The sequence below is a fragment of the Sturnira hondurensis genome, unplaced genomic scaffold (assembly GCF_014824575.4).
Source record: "Sturnira hondurensis isolate 20B ecotype Veracruz unplaced genomic scaffold, ASM1482457v3 Scaffold0013931, whole genome shotgun sequence".
NCBI classification, from domain to species: domain Eukaryota; kingdom Metazoa; phylum Chordata; class Mammalia; order Chiroptera; family Phyllostomidae; genus Sturnira; species Sturnira hondurensis.
Window position 1 is genome coordinate 3,320,869 of NW_028086562.1, and position 20,864 is coordinate 3,341,732.

At 67.6% G+C, this 20,864-nt stretch overlaps 1 protein-coding gene across 4 annotated transcripts; it reads right to left on the reverse strand.

Moving 5' to 3' along the window:
• Nucleotides 1–108: 108 nt before the first annotated feature.
• On the reverse strand, nucleotides 109–17,612 carry ARHGEF16 (Rho guanine nucleotide exchange factor 16). 4 transcript variants are annotated; one of them, XM_037062123.1, is made up of 15 exons: nucleotides 17,365–17,612; nucleotides 11,222–11,825; nucleotides 9,515–9,560; nucleotides 8,295–8,464; nucleotides 6,995–7,051; nucleotides 6,473–6,633; nucleotides 4,538–4,690; nucleotides 4,312–4,441; nucleotides 3,983–4,057; nucleotides 3,642–3,734; nucleotides 3,222–3,373; nucleotides 2,631–2,819; nucleotides 1,852–1,925; nucleotides 1,191–1,292; nucleotides 109–673 (listed from the first exon to the last, which is right to left on the reverse strand). In XM_037062123.1, the coding sequence occupies exons 2-15, from the start codon at nucleotides 11,804–11,806 to the stop codon at nucleotides 534–536; spliced, it is 2,127 nt and encodes a 708-aa protein (XP_036918018.1). In that variant the 5' UTR covers nucleotides 11,807–11,825; nucleotides 17,365–17,612; the 3' UTR covers nucleotides 109–533. The 4 variants fall into 4 exon arrangements, with proteins under 4 accessions (XP_036918018.1, XP_036918017.1, XP_036918016.1 ...); XM_037062122.1 differs by having other exon boundaries at nucleotides 17,348–17,612; XM_037062121.1 differs by having other exon boundaries at nucleotides 17,328–17,612.
• Nucleotides 17,613–20,864: the final 3,252 nt, after the last annotated feature.

A 20,864-nucleotide genomic window follows, 5' to 3' on the forward strand; every position in this document is an offset into this window, starting at 1 on the left:
CCCAGCACAGCGCCCACACTCAGGGCTGGTCCCACACCCCATGGCACCTCGGTCACCTGGGGACCCACGGGGCCTCCGGCTGCACACGGGATGCTGTGGAAACCCAGGTGCAACAGAAGGATTTTAATGGAAAACTCAGTCACAGCACAGGGCCGGCCAGCACCGCAGGGCCACCTCCCTCCAGCTGGCCCCTCTCGGAAGGGGCTCTGCCCTGGGCACGAGGGCCTCCTCATCCTCAGAGAGCAGGAGGGAGACCCCCCACATAGCCCCCACTGTCCTCAGGGCCACCTTCTGCCAGGTCACCTGGAGCACAGTTGTGGGTACGTAGCTGGGGGGCTCCTCTCAGGGACTTGGCATGGCCCCCCTCGAGCTGGTCGGGTCTGGGGGTGCTGCCGGGAGTGGAGGGGGGACAAGTGTGATCCTCCTCCCGGGAAGCGTCTGGGGCCCTCGGGGAGGTCCTGGGGTCTCAGGCTCCAGGGACGAGCCCACCACTCCCACTGGCGGGAGAGGGGACGGAAATGCCTCGCCGGGGGCTACACGTCCGTCTCCACCCGCAGACGCTCCATCCTGCGCATGTTGCCCTCCACGGCCACTCGGTTGGTGATGCAGCGGGCGACGTCCTCGGGGAACCAGCCCGTCTCCCCATCCCGCAGCCTCTCACCGTAGAGCCACCCTGAGCCAGACGGGAGCAGCTGAGGGCAGGGTCTGGGCAGCAGGGTGGGCCCGACTCGGCACCCCTGCCCTCTGGGCTGCTGTTCCAGGAGGCGCCAGGGCCAGGCGTCCCATGCAGCTGCCCACCACTGCCTCCCGCCGGGGCGCCTTGTTCAAGGTCAGGTGCTGGGCCAAGTCTGGCACTGGGGGCTGAGCTCGCTCCAACCAGCTTTGCCCACCCTGTGCTGGTGCCTGTCGGGGCCCCAGGAGCAGCAGGGCCACCCGCTCCCACTTAGGACGGAGAACTTCTGATCCTGCCATGTGGGGACGTCGGAAGGTGTCCCTGAAGGAGGTTTGGAGGCGGGCTCTGTGAGCACGGGCTGCTGCCTTCTGGTGGGGGCTGGCACCAGGACGCGGGCTGCTGCCTTCTGGTGGGGGCTGGCACCAGGACGCGGCACTGCAGACCACCGAGGGGAGCCTCAGGGCCGCCCCGCCCCGCCCCTGCCCGCCCCGCCCCCTGCCCCGCCCCGGGCACTCACCGTCCACCTGCTGCAGGACCAGCACCACGTCCGCCTGCTGCAGCGAGAGCTCGTCCGCCTGCCTGGCCAAGTAGGCCTTGGTGACCTCCACCTGCGGCAGGTCTGGGGGACCAGGGGGCGGGGTCAGTGACAGGCGGGGCGGGGTGGGCTGATAGCTCTGCAGCCCTGAGTCAGGTTGGCCAGGGCTCCACCTCCTGACACAGCCTGGTGGCCCTGTGGCCGGTGGCCCATTTTGGTGGGGCCTGAGGGGGTCCCGGACGGCCCAGAACGGGGACATGGGGCAGCCTTCCTCTGGCTGAAGCTCGGGGAGAGGGGGGCCCTCAGGCGGAAGGACAGCCTGCTTTCAGGGTCAAAGCTCCTGGCAGGGCCAGATCGCCCCCGGTGTCTGGGAGCTGGGGGACAGAGCCGGGGGACAGATCTGGGCCACATGCTCCAGGTCTCTGGTCTGTTTCCAGCAGCTGTTCTGCTCGGGGCAGCACTGTCTCCTCGCCGCAGGGAGGGGCCCTGGACTGCTGGGTACATGTGACCTGGCCAGGTCCCTCCTCGGGGTGGGTGTGGGGGGCAGGGGGTGGGCGGTACCTCTCCTTCTGGGCCAGCACCCGCTCTACCAGGGCCGGAAAAGGGACTTCGAGCCCTGCGAGCCCATGGGGCACGTGCTCACCTCCCTTGTCGGCGGGGCCCTGCCCCTGGCGTTCCCCGTGCGTCAGCGCTGTGATCCACCGGGCTCGGTCACTCCTGGGGACAGAAAGCGCCTGGTGACTGTCTCCGCGCACCCCATCCCCAGTGCACCATAGCCTCCTCTGGGCGCCCTTTTGAGAGCCGGGGGTTGGAAGCAGGTGCCCCCTCGCAGCCTCCCAGTTCACGCGCTGGGGCAGAGGTACAGGGAGTCGCAGAGCGTGAGGGGCAGCGCAGGCAGGCTGAGGGTCAGGGTCGGGTGGCCGCCCCACTTCCTGGCACCAGACTCGGCATGCCCACCTCTCATCAGGTTGCCAGGGGACATAGGAGACCTCCACTTCTCACACAGACATGCTGGCGGGAGCATGGGACTGGCTGTGGGCTCCCTCAGTGCTGGCCCTTCCTGCACTGGGCCCTGCTCTGTGTCCAGCCCTGTTGTCCTCCAGCTTCCCCTGGCCGGGCCCTCCGGCCCCAGGGCCTTTGCACCGCTGTGCCTCTGCTGGAGCGCTGCTCCCCACGTAGCCTCAGCCCACTTCCTCCTCAGTCCCCACCCCTCTGACACATGGGGTACCTCTGCTGCTCATTTTGGGGCTGGTGCACCCCCTCCCATGAATGTGAGCTCAGTGAGGACAAGGTTGTCCCCGGCACCTGGTGTGGGGCTGCCCGGCACCCAGCAGTGGTCAGGGACCCGGGGGACGGGAACCCCATCCCCACGGAGCTCCCAGAGCCGCCCCCGCCCGCCCGGGGGCGCCCTCCCAGACTCACGCGGAGTCGGAGGACAGCAGGACCTTCTCCTGGCGGCCCTCGCTGTTGTGCAGCAGGGTCACCAGGAAGGGGTGCGGCACCGAGGAGCTGCGGTTGCCGCCTCCCGGCAGAGCGAGCTCCGTGGGCTCCACCTTGCGGACCTGGATGTGGGCCACCTGCGCGTAGTCCTGGACCAGGAAGCTGTCCTCGCTGTGGGGAGGACATCAGGGGGCAGCTCTGATGCTGCAGGGGTCGGAGGGCAGCCAGGCTCCTGGTCCTCCCAGGCCCCATGGCGGCCGGGGCCAGGCTGCCCAAGACGGCTCTCTAGAGTTGCCCTCCCAGATGCCCCAACACGGGGGAACGAGCCTGCAGCTTCAGGGTCCTGTTGGCCGGGCCCAGGTCTGCAGGCAGAAGCCAGAGCCGCACCACCAGAGTCCGGGGTCATGTGGGGGCTGGGTGTGCACCGTGCACCCCCCCGAAATGGCATGCATGTCCTCGTGGGTGCCGAGCTACGGGGGTCAGCCCCCCCTACATCCTGCCAGCTTCCCGCCCACCTCCTGTCCCTGAAGCACACGCAGAGCCACGCTGCCCGGCGCCCACGGGAGGGCCCACCTCTTCTTCCTGGTGATCAGCAGGACGTCGTTGAACAGAAAGAGGTAGCACGTGGGCCGACTGGCGAGTTTTCGGAAAAGCCCCGTCTCTTCCGCCACGCAGAGCTCCCCGCGCTTCAGCAGCCAGCGGGAGGCGGAGATCAGCGGGAGGGACTGGGGGCGAACCAGCAATCAAGCTCCAGGCGGGGGCCCACCCCTGCCTCTGGGAACAGGGTGACCGGCCGTCCCCAGGGCTGAGAATGGGGTGACCGGCCGTCCCCAGGGCTGGACAGAGCACGATGCATCCCAGCCTCCAACAGGGGGGTGTTCCGTGGGCCCAGGGTCTGGCCGCACGCCCACGAAGCATCCCCCCCCACCCCAGGAAGTCTCTGTGCCCTGGGGCGGGCCAGGTGTGGTGGAGCCGGGGGTGCCGGCTGCCTACCTTGACTTTGCCAAAGTCCAGCTGAGTGTGCAGCGTGTACATCTGCTCCGTGCGCTCCATCTTGTGGGCGCCCTCATTGCACTGCCTCACCAGCTGCGGAGGGTGGACACCCCCAGACGGCTGGGCGGGAGGGGCCAAAGCCCAGCCTCCCAAGGCCCCTGCCCTTGCGGCTGCCCTGAGGCCCGCCTCGCCATGAGCTCCAGGCCCTCTGGGCCTCAGTGTCCCCACTGGTACCATGAACAGCCAGGGACAATTTGGAAACCCTTCCGACCAGACCCCCAGGGTTCTGCTATTGGATGGGGTGGGGTGGTGAAGTGGGGTGGTGGGGGGGGCCCTCTCACCTTGCTGATGGCCTTCAATGCGCGGCTGGCAGCCTCGTACCGCTTGGGGTGGCCCTGGGTCCTCAGGCAGAGCGTCTGTGCAGGTGACACCAGGCAGGGGAAAGTCCTAACTACCTGCCTACACCCCAGGCTTAGGGGCCCCTGCAGGGCAGGGCTCCCCCATCAACACCAGGCCCCTGGGGGCGCTGCACGGGGGGGCGAGGGCTCCTGGCGGGCCCCACCGGGGACACGGCCCCACCGGCTCTGCCAGGTGAGTCCGCAGTGAGCACCCCGGGCCCCGGCCCCTCCCTGTCCAGCCAGGGCAGCCCGGGCTCGGGCTGCACACTCACGTCCGCCAGGAGCGGCAGCCGCGTCACCCTCTGCATGGGGAGGATGAGGAAGGACAGCATGGGTAGGCCCCCGCAGGCGGGCCGCTTCTCGATCTCCCTGAGGACCTCTCGGAAGGCGGCGTTGCTGCTCCTGCAGGGGAGCAGGGCTGAGCGGGTGGCCCATGTAGAAATCGGGCTCCCAGGGGGGCACCGGCTGCCCCGCCCCGCGTCCCCTGGCCTCGCTCACGTCAGCTTCTGCAGGACGCGCTGCTGGTAGACCTCGTTGGAGCAGTACACCACGTAGGGGTGGAAGTGCCGCTCGGCGTGTTCCTCCAGGATGTCGCTGATGTCCTCCACGCACACCTGCTCCTTGTGCCGCCGCTCCAGGTCCTCGAAGAACCTGCAGCGGGTGAGGACCGTGGGCCTGGGTGCCGCTGGCGCGCGCGCGGGCACACACAGAGACACATGGGTGAGCCCGAGCCTCGCTCCTGGAAGGGCTGGTGAGCCGCAGCCATCCCGGGAAACCAAGGACAGGTCACCTCCTGACACGTCCAAAACTGGGCACAGCCCCTTGGCCGGACCCCAGGCCACTTCCCTCCGGGTTCCGGTGAGAGCTGGGGGGCACTGCGGGTGCGGAAGGCAGGGCAGACGTGCCACTCCAACCTGATTGCCTGACTTGGGTCGGAGCTGCTGGGGCCTGCCTTGAGCCCCGGAGCTCTGGGCCCAGTGCTGAGTGGAACCTCCAGGCTGACTCCCTGCAGGCGGCTGCCAGCCCCCCATTCCTGCCAGGGTCTCCCCTGAGGCCCAGTGGGCCTGGGCCAGGGGAATGAGGATGAGGCGAGCTGCCCTGTGGCTGGTGCTGACCCAGGGTTCCGCCCCCTCGGGCAGCCACTGTGCCGCAGCTGGGCCCCGCTGAGGCAGCCGAGAGGTCCTCCTGCCCCAAGAAGTCCCTCCCTGGTGCCCGCACTGGGGCCATGCCCATGCTGGCGTCTCTCTCCAAGTCCTGGGGAGCTGGGCTGCTGGACCGCATGGGACAGCCCTGTCTGGAGATAAGGCAGCTGGCTGACCTCCTGAGGGCAGAGTTCCTGCGCGCAGATCCGCCCTGCCCTACATGGAGAACCTTGGGTGACCCACACACCTCACTGGGGAGGGGCCAGCTGAGCGCCCCAGCCCTCACCACTCACCCTCCTAGGTGAGGAAGCCAGTAGTGGGAGGGGGGGCCCTGGGGAGAGGGTCAGGGGAGGTCCGAGGTCCTCACATCTGAGGTCACGGAGGGGCCCATAGACAGCTCCAGCCAGGGTCTGTGGCCAGGGCTCCATCTGGGAGGAAGATGGGCTGCCCACCCGTCTGGGGCCCCTGGCTATCCTGGCAAGGCCAGGAGGATGTCTGGGAGGAGAAGCAGGCCTCAGCCCGGAGGTGGGCAGGGGAACCGCAGGGTCTTGCTCACAGGCCTGAGTCTGACCCTCTGCCCCGGGGAGACCGTGGTCCCTTTTAGGGGAACGTCCGATGCTCCCCTGAAGCCACAGAGGTGGGCAGCCAGGTAGTTGGGGTCAGCATGTCAGGAACAAGTGACAGCCCCACCCCCAGCCCCAGGAGGGACGGGGGCCCAGGCTGCTCAGGTGCAGGGCCACACACGTGTCCAGGCAGGTATGCTGGCCAGCACCTGCCATGAGTGTTCTGGAAGGTTCTGAGAAAGGGCTGGGAGGTCTGAGAGCCCTGAGCCACTGACCCAGAGCCACTGTGAAGGGCATAGCGCCCCCACCCCCACCCCACATGTGTGCGCACACACACTGCACATTCACACACAGACAAGGGCCCACACCCACACACACACGCCCCCACGCAGGCCTGCAGCTGCACGCCCAGCGCCCCCCTCCACCTCCCACCCTGCAACCAGAGCCCTGGGCCCGGCACCAGACACCGCTGGCAGGAACTTGACCCGGGTGCCACCAGCGGCCACCTCCCACTGCTCTGCCCTGTGGGCACCTCCTGCCTCACCGTTCGGCCCTCTGGGCCTGGGTGTCCTGGTGGGACAGTGCCTGTCATCAGGCAGGCCGTGCCCAAGGGAGGCGTTCTGGCTCTTGGGTGTCAGGGGTGGTGCAGGGCTGCCCCTGGGGCCGCTCCGGCAGGTGTCAGAGCCTGCGGGGCTGCCGCACCCCACCCCCGCCCCCCCAAACCTCACCTCTGGCTGGCGCTCTGGATGTCCAAGATGTTGGAGAAGAGGTGGTGGTGCTCCGTCTGGGTCATGGTCGCCCGCAGCTCTCCGCACTGCCAGAACTCGGCCACCAGGATGCCCAGGCTGTGTTGGTAGGAGAACTCGGACGTGAGGATCTCGAAGATGGCCTGGACGAGAGGGCAGCGCTGCCGGCAGGGCCCCACGCGCGCCGGGGCGCGTGTGTGACGGGGGCTCGGGCCGGGGCGGCGGGGGACATTCAGGGCGAGGGGCCAGGTCTGGAGTCGAGCTCTCCTGACGAGCCGTGGGTACGAGGCAAGCACGGCGTGGGGACATGAGCCCGACGCCTGGCTGTGCGCTCTGGCGTGGCCACTGGTGATGCTGGGCTCAGACGCTCACCCTCCTCTGAGGAGGGTGTAACTGTGGCCACCCCTGCCCGCAGGCAGGCAGGCAGGCGGGCATTGCTGTGGCCACACACGTCTCCCACGCAGAGGCTGGGGGGCAGCGCTGCAGCCCCTGCCGGGCACTCACCTCTTGCCTCTTGCGCTCCTCGGCTGGCAGCGAGTCCAGGATGCCCGACTCTACCACCTGCAGGGACACAGGCCGGGGGTCGGGGCTCACAGGTCCTAGAGGTGCTCCTTGCTGGGCCAGAGCCGCTGTGCAGAGCGGGCAGGTGGGGGGAGTCTGGAGCCAGCATGGGCAGGGCAGAGGGGGAGCCACCCCTCTTCCCGAGGCTCAGTGCTGTGGGACCCCGGGCTGGCCTGTCCCCACTTGATTCTGTCACCACCTCTCTCCCTTCCACGTAAACACCCCCCGGATAGGCCTGCCCCCTGCAAAGAGCCCTGGGCAGCTGAGGAAGAGGCTGAGGGTTGAGAGGAAGACCTGAGGCCCTGGAGCAGGGCTGGAGCTCAGACGCCCCTGGGCCAGCTGAGTCAGTGCCCACCTAGGAGGCTTAGGGTGGCAGCGTCCCAGCAAGGGGCCCACCCAGCTCTCCGCCCCGGTGGGGCCCTGGCCTTCTGGCTGCCCTGGGTGGAGTGTGCCCCTGAGCCACAGTGTGCCTGCCATGTCCCTGCAGAGCCTGCTGGGGCGGGCTGTGCTGTCCCCCGCCTGGGTGCACCCCCTACAGGACACAGGGCCGCCCGATCTCCTCCCTTCCGCCACAGGGCCGAGTAGTGGCCGAGTCCAGCGCCTGCACCCGGGGTGTATGCCTCCTTCTCTATCCTAGGCAGGGCCATGATCCCCGGCCCAGTGGCTGGGGGCAGAAACTCCTGAACGCGCCCCTGACACCCCTGCCAACCCAGGAAGTCACGCACACCCAGCTCGTGGCTCCCAGCTGGAGCCACCAGGTAGGAACAGATTTCCTGACTTCCCATCCGTCTGCCCTCACCCTTGTGCCCTCCTGGGGCAGGGACAGCTGCTGCCCCTCCCTCCCTGCCGGGTGGGGACCAGCCACTTCTGCAGGTGTGGAGAGTGAGGGGGGCCAGGCAGGGGCACAGGGCTCTGTGGAAGCCTGAGACCCAGCCCCGGCCTCTGCACCAGGACGCTCCTGGGAACAGGGCCCTGCGAGGGGCCCTCTGTGCACACAGCTCCCTGCGAGCCAGTCTGAGCACATGCAGGACACCTTTGCACAGCACGGATGCCGCCTGCCCCTGACTGCTCCCTGCCCCGGGCACCAGCGGCCATGGTGCCACACAGAGCAGGCAGCTCTGAGGGCAGGAAGTGGATCTTGGCTCTGAGCAGGGTGCCGATGGGGCACCTCCAGATGGCGTCCCACCCTGGGCTGACCACCCACAGGCTGGGAGATGGGCCTCCCCTACCACCCAGCCCTTACCTCCGGGAGCTGGCTCCAAGTGACCTGGGGGGGGCGGAAGTTCTTGACCACAATAGGGGTGCCCACTGCCCGGGGGCCACCAGGGCTGAGGGGGTCGTCCAGGAGGTCGTCGTCAGACTCCTGGCCCGTGTTCAGGCCCCGCTCCCGGACCTCCTGGTAGAAGCGGGGGTCTGGGGGGAGGGGATGCGTCACCGGTGGGCCCGGGGCTTTGAGCAGGCCTGGAGCCCTGGAAGCCACAGGCCAAGTCCACCCGAGGAGCCGGGGAGCACCAGAGCCGCCAGGGCCGGCTCCTCGTGGGCGGACTGGTTCCCAAGGTGGCTCTGGGTGAGCCCAGGACAGCGTGGAGTCCGGTGCAGAATGTGGTATCTGTAGGCCCGGCTAAGCTGACCAACTGGTGCACACGGGGGTCCGGGGGGGGGGTCTGGGCGGGGGCCGTCCCCCAGCTGGGCCACACACCCACAGACCAGGGCCTGAGTCACCTGCTCCCAAGCAGCAGGCCCACTGGATGGGTCGGTCCCTGGCTGAGGGCACCCCGGAGCCCTCGCAGTGACCCCTGTATGACCCCCCCATGCCACCACCTCACTTGGAGGCCTGGGTGGGAGACCCAGACCCTGCTGTCTCCCGGCTCCCGGGCTTCTGACCATATGCAGAGGTCAGGGGTTGGCAGGAAGGGAGGGACCGCCCTGGCTGGGGCCCCTGTGCCCTCAGAGCCCAGGCTTGGCACCTAGGCCCAAGCCCTCCCTGGGCCCCACTACCCACACCCTTCACACCCAGGGGGTGCTCCATCCTGGCTGGGCAGGCACCTCCCCCACCCCCTCCCTGCGGGGTCCTGCTGCACCTCACTCACCCCTCCCAAGGCCCAGACGCCACCTATGCCCTCCTGAGCCCCCACCCCACGCCAGGCAGGCCGGCAGCCGTGGGGCCTCGGTCCCCAGCCAGCCACTGTGTACCACGCGCACACTGAAGTGCCGGACAGCCGTCTCCCAGGGATGAGTGTGGGGGCTCTGTCTGTCCCCTCCCCCTGGCGCGGCGCAGCGCAGCAGGGAGTCCCAGGGAAACCTACTGACCTTTCTAGAGCTACGCGGTCAGATGGGCACCAGCACCTGTGGTCCCTGCAGGTCCCTCCCACAGGTCCTCTTTGCCAGCACACCCTCCCAATTCCCCAGGACGGCCTCACCTAGGCCCAGCCCAGCCCACGGTCACCTCCCTCGGCAACTCACCATCCTTGAAGGAACCCTTGTGTGCACGCTTCCGTGCCAGCGTCTTCTGTGCAAACGAGACACACAAACACCAGGAATCAGTGGGACGCAGGGGCTGGTGTGGGCTCAGAGACCTCACGGCTCCCTGGGGACACTCTGCCCAACAGGAGTGGGCTCTGCTGAGCGCACAGAAGGTGTTCCATAAATGTGGGATCCCTGGGGGATGTGGGGCCACCGAGTGGGGGCCCGGGCAAGGTGGAATGCCCCCAGAGCAGGCAGGGCAGGTGACTGAAAGCTGGGCAGATCTGGGAGGACTGCCTGGAGGAGGTGGCGGCAGGCTAGAACTACCTAAGATGAGGTGCTCAGGAAATGAAGGTGTTCCCACTTGGGGAAGTCTAAGGGAGGACCGGTGGGGTGAGGAGAGGCCCAAGAAGGGACACTGGGGCGGGAACTGGGGCTGCACACAGCACCCGTGGACAGGGTGGCTTGAGGTGGCAGGAAGAAGAGGGCAAATACATGGGTCTCAAGGCCCAGCAGCTGATGGCAGGGCTGTGGAAATGAGGGGGTGGTGCGGGCAGGGCTCCCGGGGGCCCCACACCCTGGCCCCACCAGCCGCCACTGGCTCAGAGCCTGCCTTCTTGGTTGGGATACACCCCCTCACCTGACCTCACAGGCACCCCATTCCAGGAAAGCGGGGGCTGGTTTCTCCTAACGAGTTGGGGCCTGAAAACTCCCCTTGCTGGTCTGCAACGTGTGGCACTGCCAGCTGCACCTGGCCCTGCTGCCCCCCACCCCACCCTCCAGGTCTGGGCACAGGCTGCTGCCCCAGCCCCTCCTCCGCCTCCTATCCATGCCCTAACTCGCCTCTTCCGGGGCCCCCGGCCCTGTGCACCTGGCTTCCTGAGCACCCCCACTGCCCAGCAGCTCCCCTGGGGCCTGACCGTGGAGGGCTCAGAAAATGCCTGCTGAACGCAGGAGTCCACAGAAGGGACAAGTGGACCCCGCGGGCTGGGTGGGGCCCTGGCTGGGTGGGGCACTGAGGGCCTGAAGCAGTTTCTGGGCTCTGGGCATCTCAGGCAGCGAGCAGTGCCCACCTCCCGGGCCAGGGGCAGTGACTTCGGGCCTCCCCGCCCAGCCCCTCTGCACACAGGGCGCCAGCTCTCCCACAGTCCAGGCAGGAGCTCTCAGCGGAGCAGGCCACGGGGGGAGGGGCAACCCTGGGCACAGATGGCGGGAGCACCCATCTGGCTGGCCCAGTGCCTGTTTTTCTCTCTCCGGAATGCTGAGGTCAGGTGCTGTCACACAGAAAAGGGGGCTGTGCATTCAGGGCAGCGTCCCACTGCCCCTGAGCGGGAGGCAGCCCAGAGCTGCCCCTGCCCCTCCTGAGACCAGACGATGGGCGCCCCTCAAGCTCTGGGCCAGGAGCAGAGCCAGCCCCACCGGTCCTTGAGGTGGGCCGGCGCCCCCTTGGGGCCGGTCCCTCCCCAGGGCCCTGCTCCCACTGTGTTCTGAGAGTAGGGCTCCCAGTGCAGGGTCCTGGGAAGAAACCTCAGAACTTTCTCAGCCCCAGTGGCCCGTCTGTAAAATGGGGACCTTCACAGGCCGCACACAGCCTGGCCCACGGGTCTCATGGACTAAACAGTCGGGCCCCTCACCTGGCCAGTGCTCACTGACCTGCAGCTGAGGTCAGGCCCGGCCCTCCCACTGTCCAGGCGCACAGGCCCCTACCTTGTTTTTGGCTGGGTGCCGAGCAGGAGGCTGGGAGGCCTCCTCGGCCAGAGCTTGGAGCTTGGGGCTGAGATGGATGGGGCCCGCCTCGCCTCCCGGCACCCTCAGACCCCTCATGGCCGCTCGGTAAGACTGGCTGCGCAGGTTCCGTGTCAGCGTCCCCCCCGGGCCCACGTCCAGGTCCATGTCATCCAGGGAGAAGCTGGGGGCCATGTGCAGCTGGGGGTCCCGCCGGGCGGCCTCCTTGCTGAGGACGGCGGCCCCAAAGCTCTGGTGGCGGGCCGGGGTCTTGGTCTTGCTGGACGCGGCCAAGCTCCTAGGGATCAGCTGCTCCGTGCCCATCTTGAGGGCCACGGGGCTGTCCGTGCTCAGGACCACGGTCCGCGGCTCCCTGTCCTTGGGGCACTCGGGCTGGGGCCCCGGGCTGTCGGGCTGGAAGGCGGCATTGCTCTGGACGCGCAGTGGGCCCCGGACCACCGGCAGTCTGGGCGCAGGGTTGCCCTGGCCATCAAGCCCCAGCTCCGAGTGGAAGCGGACTGCCAGCAGCTTTTCTTCCAAGGAGCTGTCGGAGTGCCGCTGGGACATGCTGGGTGGCCGCAGGGTCCTGGGGGGACAGGGCAAGGGTGAGGGCCCAGAGCGCAGCTGCCTGGCCCATAGCCTCAGTCACCAGGACTGCCCGGGGGTCGGAGTGCAGCCGCCCTGGTCCGTGCAGGGAGGGTCCAGTCTTGGGCCTGTGTGGACCCTGCAGGGGACCGGGGGCTGGCTCTCCGAGCACTGGGACCCAGGTGGGACGACCTGCATCTGGGCAGGACCCGAGAGGCCACCGTGCTCCCTCTGCTAGGGTGCACAGCTGAGGGTGAATTCCTGAGCAGGGGCGACTGTGGGTGGTGTGGGGTTCCTGGGACCCAGGCCCGGGCTGGAATTGGCTCCTCACCCAGTTGGCACCATCTCCACCAGCTGGGTTCCAGCCGAGCCCACCTCATGGACTTGCTGTCCAGTGGTGGGTCTGGGAGCTGCCCCGGGGAGTCCTGAGGTTCTGCCCAGGAGCCCTTCCTGAGGGTGGGCAGAACCGACCATGGGGGGCTGGCCTCTCCCACAGCACAGGCAGACCCTGCGCGGGCACTAGGAGCCGGCTGACCATCCCGCTCAGCACACAGTCCTCCCTAAACCACCCAGCAAGGCAGCAGGGCTGTGCCTCCCCTGCCCCAGGAAGCCCTGGCCACCCCCACGCCAGGAGGACCGCCCACACATTCCTGGGGACATTCTGAGTCACGGGGCAGAGAGAGGACAGCAGCAGCTAGGCTGGGCCTCCCCCGGGCTGGGTGGACGCGCACTGTCCCGGGGCCCCACCCCCACGCTAACTTGTCTGCCTTTTACCCTGGCCCAGCAGAGAAATGGGGTCCAGACTCGGACCTATGAGCATGCCCCCCTAGACAAATGCGCCCATGTGGGCAGCCAGAGGCCTCCAAAGCGCAGGAAACCTTTCACTCCCATCGTGACACGTCCACACGGTGACGAAGCGCAGGCACCAGATTGGGTCCCCAAGGGCCCAGAGAGCCCGGTCCATCCTGTCTCCTTGACCTTCCTTCCCTGGTCTGGACCCCGTCCTCTGAGCTGGCCAGACATCTCGGCCTCTCCCCAGAGAGGGCAAAGTCTGCTGGGTGAGGCCGTGCCCGGATGGAACCAGTCTGACGAGCCATTGTAGGGTGTGACCTCCAGGAGGCAGCCCCACCCCCAGGTGCCTCCAGCCAGGGCCTCGAGGGGACCGGGACCAGTCTGCAGCGGGCGCTCCAGGCCCGGGCTGCAGCCTCCGCAGGTCTCCCTGCATCTCCCTTCTACGCTTGGCTCATCCCAGCACCAGCCGGGCGCAGGTTCAAAAGCCAAGTGGCACTAAAAGGCTCCTCATCAAAGACAGGCGTGCCTGCCTCCGCCACTGTCCCCCGAGGGCCACCACCAGGGGCTGCTGCATCTTCCTGGACTTCTGACAAAGGCACAGCCCGCTCTTTGGAGTTCTCCTCCAGGGAGGCGCCCCCTACTCTCCTCTGGCCATCGGGACAGGGCCCAGCCTCGCCTCCCTGTTCGCCTGCCTCTTCCTTTCCCCATGCCTTCCTGCGTCCTGGCCTGGTGTGTCTTGACGCACGTCCCACACAGTCCGTGCACCTGCCCCGGGTGTCCCCAGAGACCCTGTCCCCTCTCCCGGGCCTCCCTTCCTGCTTCTGGGGCTGAAGATCCGAGTCTGGATCATCCTCCCTTCAGCTGCCCTCCGCCACTGTGCCTGGCCTGCCCCAGAGGCTGGCCTTCGGCTGCCGTGTCTTTCTTTCTCCTTCCCCTGGGCTGGTGACGTGTGAAACCCCATCGGAGGTTTTGACCCCCATTTCGCCTCCTTGGATTGGACCCGAATGGGGCTCTCCCCAGCGCACATTCCTCCGGGCCCCAAGGCTCCCGGGGACACACTCCATGGGACGGATCCATGTTCACCCTGAGCCACGTGCCCCTGAGTCCTCCTGACGCGTGTCTCTCAGGCCCACACGGTGCCAGAGTGCCTCCATCTCAAAGCCCCACCGGCCATGTTTGCCCTCAGCTCTGCTTCGGGACAGCCGCGGATGGCAGGAACCCCCAAACCCCCGTCACATTCAGATCGCTTTCTTCTCCCCATCTTCCTGTGGGGGACTCCCTCCATGTCATCTCTGCTCCAGCCTCCCACAAAACGCACGGCTGTCCTCGCTGTCCCCTCTCCCTCCCCCACCTCTGCTCTGTGGGCACTGTCTCCTTCCTTCCATCCACGGCCCGATTCCTCCCGTCTCTGCCTCTGTCTGGCCGAGCTCAGGCTCCAGGCTGGGCCCCGCCACTGCTGGGCCTGGTGGCTGCCTGCTTCTTTTTAGGGGACGGACACATGCTGGAGGCCGGTACACCCGGTGCACATGCACGCAAACATGTGAGCACACGGTGCTGGGTGCCTGGGAGCCAGCACAGTGCAGGGGTCAACGCACAGACCCTCTCCGCTGCCCCTGGGGCATGACGCGCCGGCCACGCTGTTGGGCAGCCGCTGCTGGGAGAGGCCAGTGCCCCTGCAGCGACCACCTGGGGCACAGAGCGGGGTCTGCTCCAGCCAAGGTAACCAGAAAGCTCCCGCAGAGAGGCCCTGGGGGTGAGGGCTGCATCTGCATGTCTCCCCTGCAAGCCCGTGGGTCCTCTGGGAGCAGGGACAGGGTCCTGATCACCTCCCCAAAGTCGGGCTCAATGCCCAAACTGGCAGGTGAATGTGGGGTGTCACGGCACCTGCCATGTCCCGGTCCCCTGACCAGGGGTGGTGCCCCCTACCCCCTCCCATGAGGCCCTGGGGCCAGTGCTGAGAACTGGCTCCCACAGGTACTTAGCTTCGAGCCAAAAGACCCCAGAGTTGTGTCACACAGGCTTGAGGTCATCTGGGCCTCATCTGGGGACTCTTGGGTAACTTTCTGGTGTTTTTGCTTAGGCTGGGCTGGAAAGGGTCCCCAGTGGTGGGGTCCCTGGAACCCACGTGACTCCCTTTCCCCTTTGCCACTCATCAGGCTGCCCTGTGTCCCCGGCACACATTCGGGAGGCTAAGGGACACTAGGAGCTTGGGGGAAAGGGGGGGGCTGGTGCAGCAGGGGTGGCGGGAGTCTCTGGGCAGCCTCCCCTGCCTCGGGGGCCCCACTCAGCCTGGCCAGGACTAAGCTGCACCCCTCCCTGCCCCGCCCCGCCCCCAGCCTGGTGGGCGTGTCTCCAGCCCCACCTGCTCCCCCACCTCTGACAGATGGGCTTCCCAGGACCCCAGCAGGCTTAGCCCCACAGACCCAAATCACACCACCGTCGGGACCTCCATCCCCAGGACACCCCTGCCCCTTCTGTCCTGGCCTCCGGGTCCAGGCGGGCTCTGCCTCTCTGGCAGAGTCTGCTCGACCCAGGTCTGAGCTCAGGCAAACTCACAACGATGGCCTTGTGCTCAGTAACTCTGCCCGACCAAGCCCAGGAGCCACACGAATTTGGGGATGTGACTCAACTTTGTGAGCTGTGAGGCTCACAGCACACAGTTCTATTTGCAAGGTGGCCAGGGTGGCCTGGCAGCTGTGTCTCCCAGGGGACACTCCTGGTGGCCACAACCAGGGCCCAGCTCCTGATCCCACGGAGGGAGGGAGCAGTGCACAGGACAGCTCCGCAGCGAGGAACTTTCTGCAACAGATGTCCACGGTGTGGAGGTGGGGAGACCTGGGCTCAGCTGACTGGAGAGCCCCCTTCAGAGTGGGGGCGGGGGAGACCCTCGGGCACTGCCTGGCAGTGGGGAGGGGAGGCAGGCACCTGGCAGCCAAGCCTCTTGCTGCCTCCTTCCCGTGACAGCTGCACCGTGTCACAAACAACACCGCTGCCCTGCTCCCTGTGCCCATCTCTAAATCCAGACACCCCATAGCCCCAGCTCCAACCCCAGGCTTGGCCGAGGCACCATGTTTCCCAAAGGAGCCCTGGGCAGGGGACCAGGGCCCTGACTCCAGCAGGGAGCAGGACAAGTGACAGGCAGGTGACCTCCAAATGCCTCCTCCCCGAACTTCCAGAAGGGGGTGCTGTCCCTCTTCGGGGTAGGAGACTGGAGGCAGAGGAAACAGGGCCGGGGGCCGGGGGTCAGGGTCCCAGGCCTCAGAGCCAGGGAGGAGACAGGTCCCATCCTGCCTCACAGCACTGGAGGGGCCGCCCTGGAAGTACAGGGGCTCCTACCCACGGCCGGCCTGAGCACAGAGCCATGGGTGGAGACGAGCAGCTGACATCCGCTGGAAACTGAAACTGAAATTCCAGGACCAGATACAGGTGAACAGCTGTGCCCGTCAGCGCACCCATACAAACCACCGGCCCCGGGCAGCCACGGCGGGGACCTGGCCAGCCATTTCCTCACGGGCGGGTGCGCCTCCCACGTGGGGTCAGAGAGGACCCCGGAAACGAGATGCTGGGGATGGAGGGCTCACTCCCTCTAATCCTCCAGGTGACTTAGGACCTCGCTTAGCCCCCACCTGCCCCCACTCCCTCCACCAGGACTTAGGGGAGCCCTGCCTCTGTCCCCCACCCTGTGAAGTGCCTGAGTCCACCTCTGCCAAGGGTCTCGCCTCCCGAGGGCTGTGGAAACCAAAAGGCAGAGAGTGGAACCAGAACTTAGCCAGTGGCTCTAAGCAGACACACCTGTGGCTCCCAATTTACAGGCGAGCAAACCGAGGCGCGGAGGGCTTGAGTAATTTGCTGTATTCACAAGGAGCCGGGATTTGACCCCCTGAGCACTAAGCTGCTGGGGTGTGGGGTAGACAGCTGTGCGGGGTCAGGGCCCTCCCTCGGGTCCCAGGCAGGACCTCAGGGGCCACTGAACTTGGGGGCCAGACGAGCAGCCTGGGAGCCCCCAGGTGAAGAGGAGTCAGCTCTTCACCTCCAGGACAGGGGAGATCTGCCCGGCTCTGGGTCGGGCAAATCACGGTCACTGCCACTCACTCTGTCACTGCCCCCACCCCCCCACCCCATGCCAGGTGCTGGGCTGACGTCCATTCAGATCTCAGAAACTCGAGGCTGGGCAGCCAGCACAGGCTTCAGAACCTGCTGTCCCCTCTCCCCAGCGCCCCCCTTTTTCGGCGGAGCAGAGGGCACTGAGTTTGTCCCCAGTTCCCCAGGGCAGGGGAGGGGGCGTCGCTCCCAGGCTGCTGACTGCTGGGGCCAGAGAGGGTTTGGCCAGCAGAGCCCGGGGTTGTTGAGAGGGCCTTTCTGCCCCCGCCCGCCCGACTCTCCAAGGCCCCGGGGCTGGCTTCCTGCCCTCCGCTCAGCCAGCGACCCTGCCCGGGGCAGGGGAGCTCCGGAACCCTGGGGCTCAAGGGGCCAGGCAGGGGCGGCAGCCAGCCGCCCGAGGCCCTTGGGTAAACCCCGGGGTGGGGGCTCTGGGTGCCGCCCGCTCCAGCTCCGCCGCCTCCCGCAGCCCCGCCAGCCCGCACCGCGGAGAGAGGGGCCGCCAGTCCCCGGCGGGCCGGGCAGGGGCTTTCGGCAAAAGCGAAGGGAAGGAAAGGCGCCCCCAGGGCCACTGCCTCCCCTCCGAGGCTTGCGCCCGCAGGACATCGCTCACCTGTCCTCTCCCGGGCTCACCTGTCCGCCAAGCTTACCTGCGCCACTGAGTACAGGCGACGAGCGCGGGCGGCGGAGGCGGGGCCGGTCCAGCCTGCAGCCTCGGCGCCCCGCCGGGCGGCCAGGCAGCCGGAGCACCGTCTGGGCCGCTCGGTCCCTCCCAGTCCCCGCCCTCCCACTTCCTGTGCGGTCCCGGGGAAGGCGAAGGTCCGCTCCGCCCCGCCAGGTGAGCGGCAGGTGGACGCCCGGGCGCGCAGAGCGCAGGCTGGTCTGCTCCCGCCTCGAAGGCCGGCGGGCGGGACGACTGGACGCACCTGCCCGCGCCTCCTGGGTCCCCGCCCCAACCTGGCCGGCCGTTCACGTGACCTGCGGCCAGGCGGGCTCGCGCCTCCCGCGGGCAGCCGGAGGCTCCTCCGCTCCGGGACCGCCCGCCCCGCCCGCCCTCCCTGGCCCCGCCCACAGCCACCGCCCCTTGGCCTCCCACCCTGCTTTGGGGCCCTGAGGCCAGGCTTGCCTCCCTGCCACCTGAAAACAGCTCCCACTTTCCTCCCAGGCCCAGCTCTGCGGCCTCCTCCTCCAGGCGGCCCCCCCACCCCCGCCGCCCCCCGGAGCTCATCAGCCCTGCGCGGAATCTGCCTTCCGGAGACCTCCGCTGCTGCAGAAAGGGCCCGCCTCCTGGATTCTCTGTATGGTGGTGACCACAGGGCAGCCCAGGGACACAAAGCACTCTCACCACCTTAGGATTGGGGTCCACTTACCGAAACCCCCATTTTACACTCAAGGACCCTGAGGCCTGGGAGGGAGGGTGACTGCCAGCCTACTCAGGGCCGGGCAGGACTCCTGGCCGGGCCTTTCCAGGACTCGCCCCGGGGCCCCTGCACAGAGGCACTGACAGCCCCCAACCTGGGCTGCAGCCATCAGCTCCCTGGTGCTGCAGGGGCCGCTGGGGGCTTGGGCGGGGCAGCTTCCTGCTGAGCTTGGGCCCTCCTTGCCACCCTCCCTGTCCCACGTCATCTGCCGCCCCCAGCCCCTGCCCCACGCCAGCCTGGGCGACCGCAGTGGAGGGTGCTCAGGGTGTGCCTCTGCTCAGGGGCAGCCTGTGGCTCCCAGTGGCCTCCTCCACCAAGGGCAGGGGTCCCACCTTCCCTGTGAAGCCTGCCCCCCTTGCCCACGCTCAGCCTGTGTGGCTCTCTGCCCCCCTGCCCCGGGGAAAGCCCACCTGGCTCTCCCAGAATGGGCAGACACAGGGAAAGCGGCCATTGCTGCTGTGGAAAGCTTGGGACCTGGGGGGGAAATGGGTCGCCCCTCTTCTTCGGCACGCCCGCCCTCTGCTCGAACCCTGAGCGCTACTTGCTACTGTTAGCATAAAAGGCAGACTCCCTGTCCCCAGCTGCCAGAGCCCCGGCCAGAGTCCCCCGCCCTTCCACCCGTCCCGCCCCCTTTGCCTCCAGTTCCTTAGCCTGTCAGGCCACGCTCATGCCCACCACCCCAGGGCCTTTGCACCTGCTGTAGCCCTGCCTCCATCGCCCTCCACATCTAACTCCCGCTGACCCTGCAGGTCGCGGGTGTAGCAGCCCCTTCTAGGGGCAGTGGTGCTGGTGCCCCCACCCTGCCCCCCACACATTGTGACAGCCTTGCAGAGCTCAGTCCCCTCCCTTTGGGGCCACCCTCGGCTGTCAATTCCCACGTGTCTGTCTGCTGGCCACAGTGAGCTCCGTGGGGACAGAGACCACGTCGGTTCTGACCATGGCTGCCTCTTCGGGGCCCCGCACAGCAGTCCAGTGAAAGGAGCAGGCGAGCAGGAGGGAGGAGGAGGCCCGCTGCATGGAGGGCGAGTGTTAGCCCTGCGGGGGTGGAGTGGCTGAGAGACACCCTGAGCCCCTGTGTCCCCAGACTGAGGAAGCTGACACCCTGCCTCTGCTTGGATACTTCCAGGACGGATGAGCACCTTGTCCCCTGTTGTCACACTCCTTAGTCAGTCTTGTCATGGAATTCAGGTTGTTCATCATCTCGGCGTGTTCCCTCAAGTAGCCTCACAATGCACCCAACCCCCTCCAAACGTGGCCGTCAGCACAGAGCCCTGTCCCACTCCAGGACAGGAGGAGTGGGGCACTCCGCTCCTTTCTCCCAGTTTGACACCTCTGATAACAGCCGCCCCTGCTGCAGTGCTTACCTGTGTCCGTTCCACGGCTCAGCCTGGGGCCCTGGGGACAGCTGGTTCTCGGGACAGGCCTGGTGGCTCTCTGATGGGGCCTGAGATCCTAGGACTCAGCCTCCAAGGTGCCGTGTGTCGCAGCCTCCCTCGCCGGCCCATCTCCAGGTCCCCTTGTCAGGAAAGGCCCATTGCCCGATGGCCACCCTGTGTGAGTCCATTTGCGTCCATACTGGCTGTGCGTTTGGGGGAGATTCCAGGTGCCCCTGGCCCATGTGCAGAACGCAGGCCTTGGGCTGTGGACAGGCTGTGGGGGCATGCCAGTCCACGGGGCAGTGGAGTGGGCATGCAGGCCCCCCTTCTCTGGCGCCTGCCTCCCCGGCGTGGCCTATCTCCTGAGCCAGCTGCCCTGTGCTGAGCCAGGGGCCACCACAGGCCCCTGCAGCTGGCTGACACTCTCCTGGGTGTCATGGTTCAAAGGGCCGCCCTGCCTGGCACACCTGAGGCCTGCCCAGTCCCCACCTGCTTCAATGCCCCCGTGTCAGGCCTGCAACTGAGCCCGGCCGCCTGCAAATCCGGTAGGGCAAAGCCCAGGCTGGCTGGCCACAGGGATGGGCCTCACAGGCTGTCAGCCTTATCTGTGTGCCTGCTGGGTGTGAGGCCAAGGGCCAACACCTGTGTGTGGTATCCTGGGCTCCGCTGCCACCTGGGTGGCTTGGCCACTCCCAGGCAGCTCCGGGAAAGGCGGGCAGCTGCTTCCCTCCAGAGGCCATTGCCAGTACTGCATCCACAAGGCCCAGGCTGCCGCGGGAAGTGGGGCACCTGGCTGGGGCACCTTGGCTGGGGCACCTTGGCCTGGGGGGAGACTGATGCCCCTCGGGTTCCTACTCGGGCTTTCCTGTGAGGCCCTCTTCAAGAACCTGGCTTGGTCCCTGCAGGCTCAGTCCCCACCCCCTTCTCGCTCTGAAACCCAGCACTTGCACAGGCCCCTCCAGCACCCTGGGTCTGGCTCTGCGGCCGAAGGGGAGGCTCCGGGGTGTCTCCCTGGGACGTGGGGCCGGTGGAGGGGGGCTCCGTGTGTGTGGTTGGCCAGGTGACCAGAGCAATGGCTTAGCCTCTGGGGCCCGTTGTCCCTGCTGGGAGGCGGGGTTTGCTGATGACCGGCAGGGGCAGAAGGAAGCAGGTGTGGCTGTGACAGGGAGGGGTCCGGCGGGGGGGGGGTGCTGGCCAGCAGGGCAGATCTCTGGGAACCTCCGCACCCTAGTGGGCCTGAGAGCACCCTGGGCCAGCTCTCCCCGAGCTCCGGCCAGGGGAGGCCCAGGGGGCAGAAGTCTCATCAGTGTAGGAGCAGAAGGGACCTTCCTCATTCAACCAAGGCCATCTGCT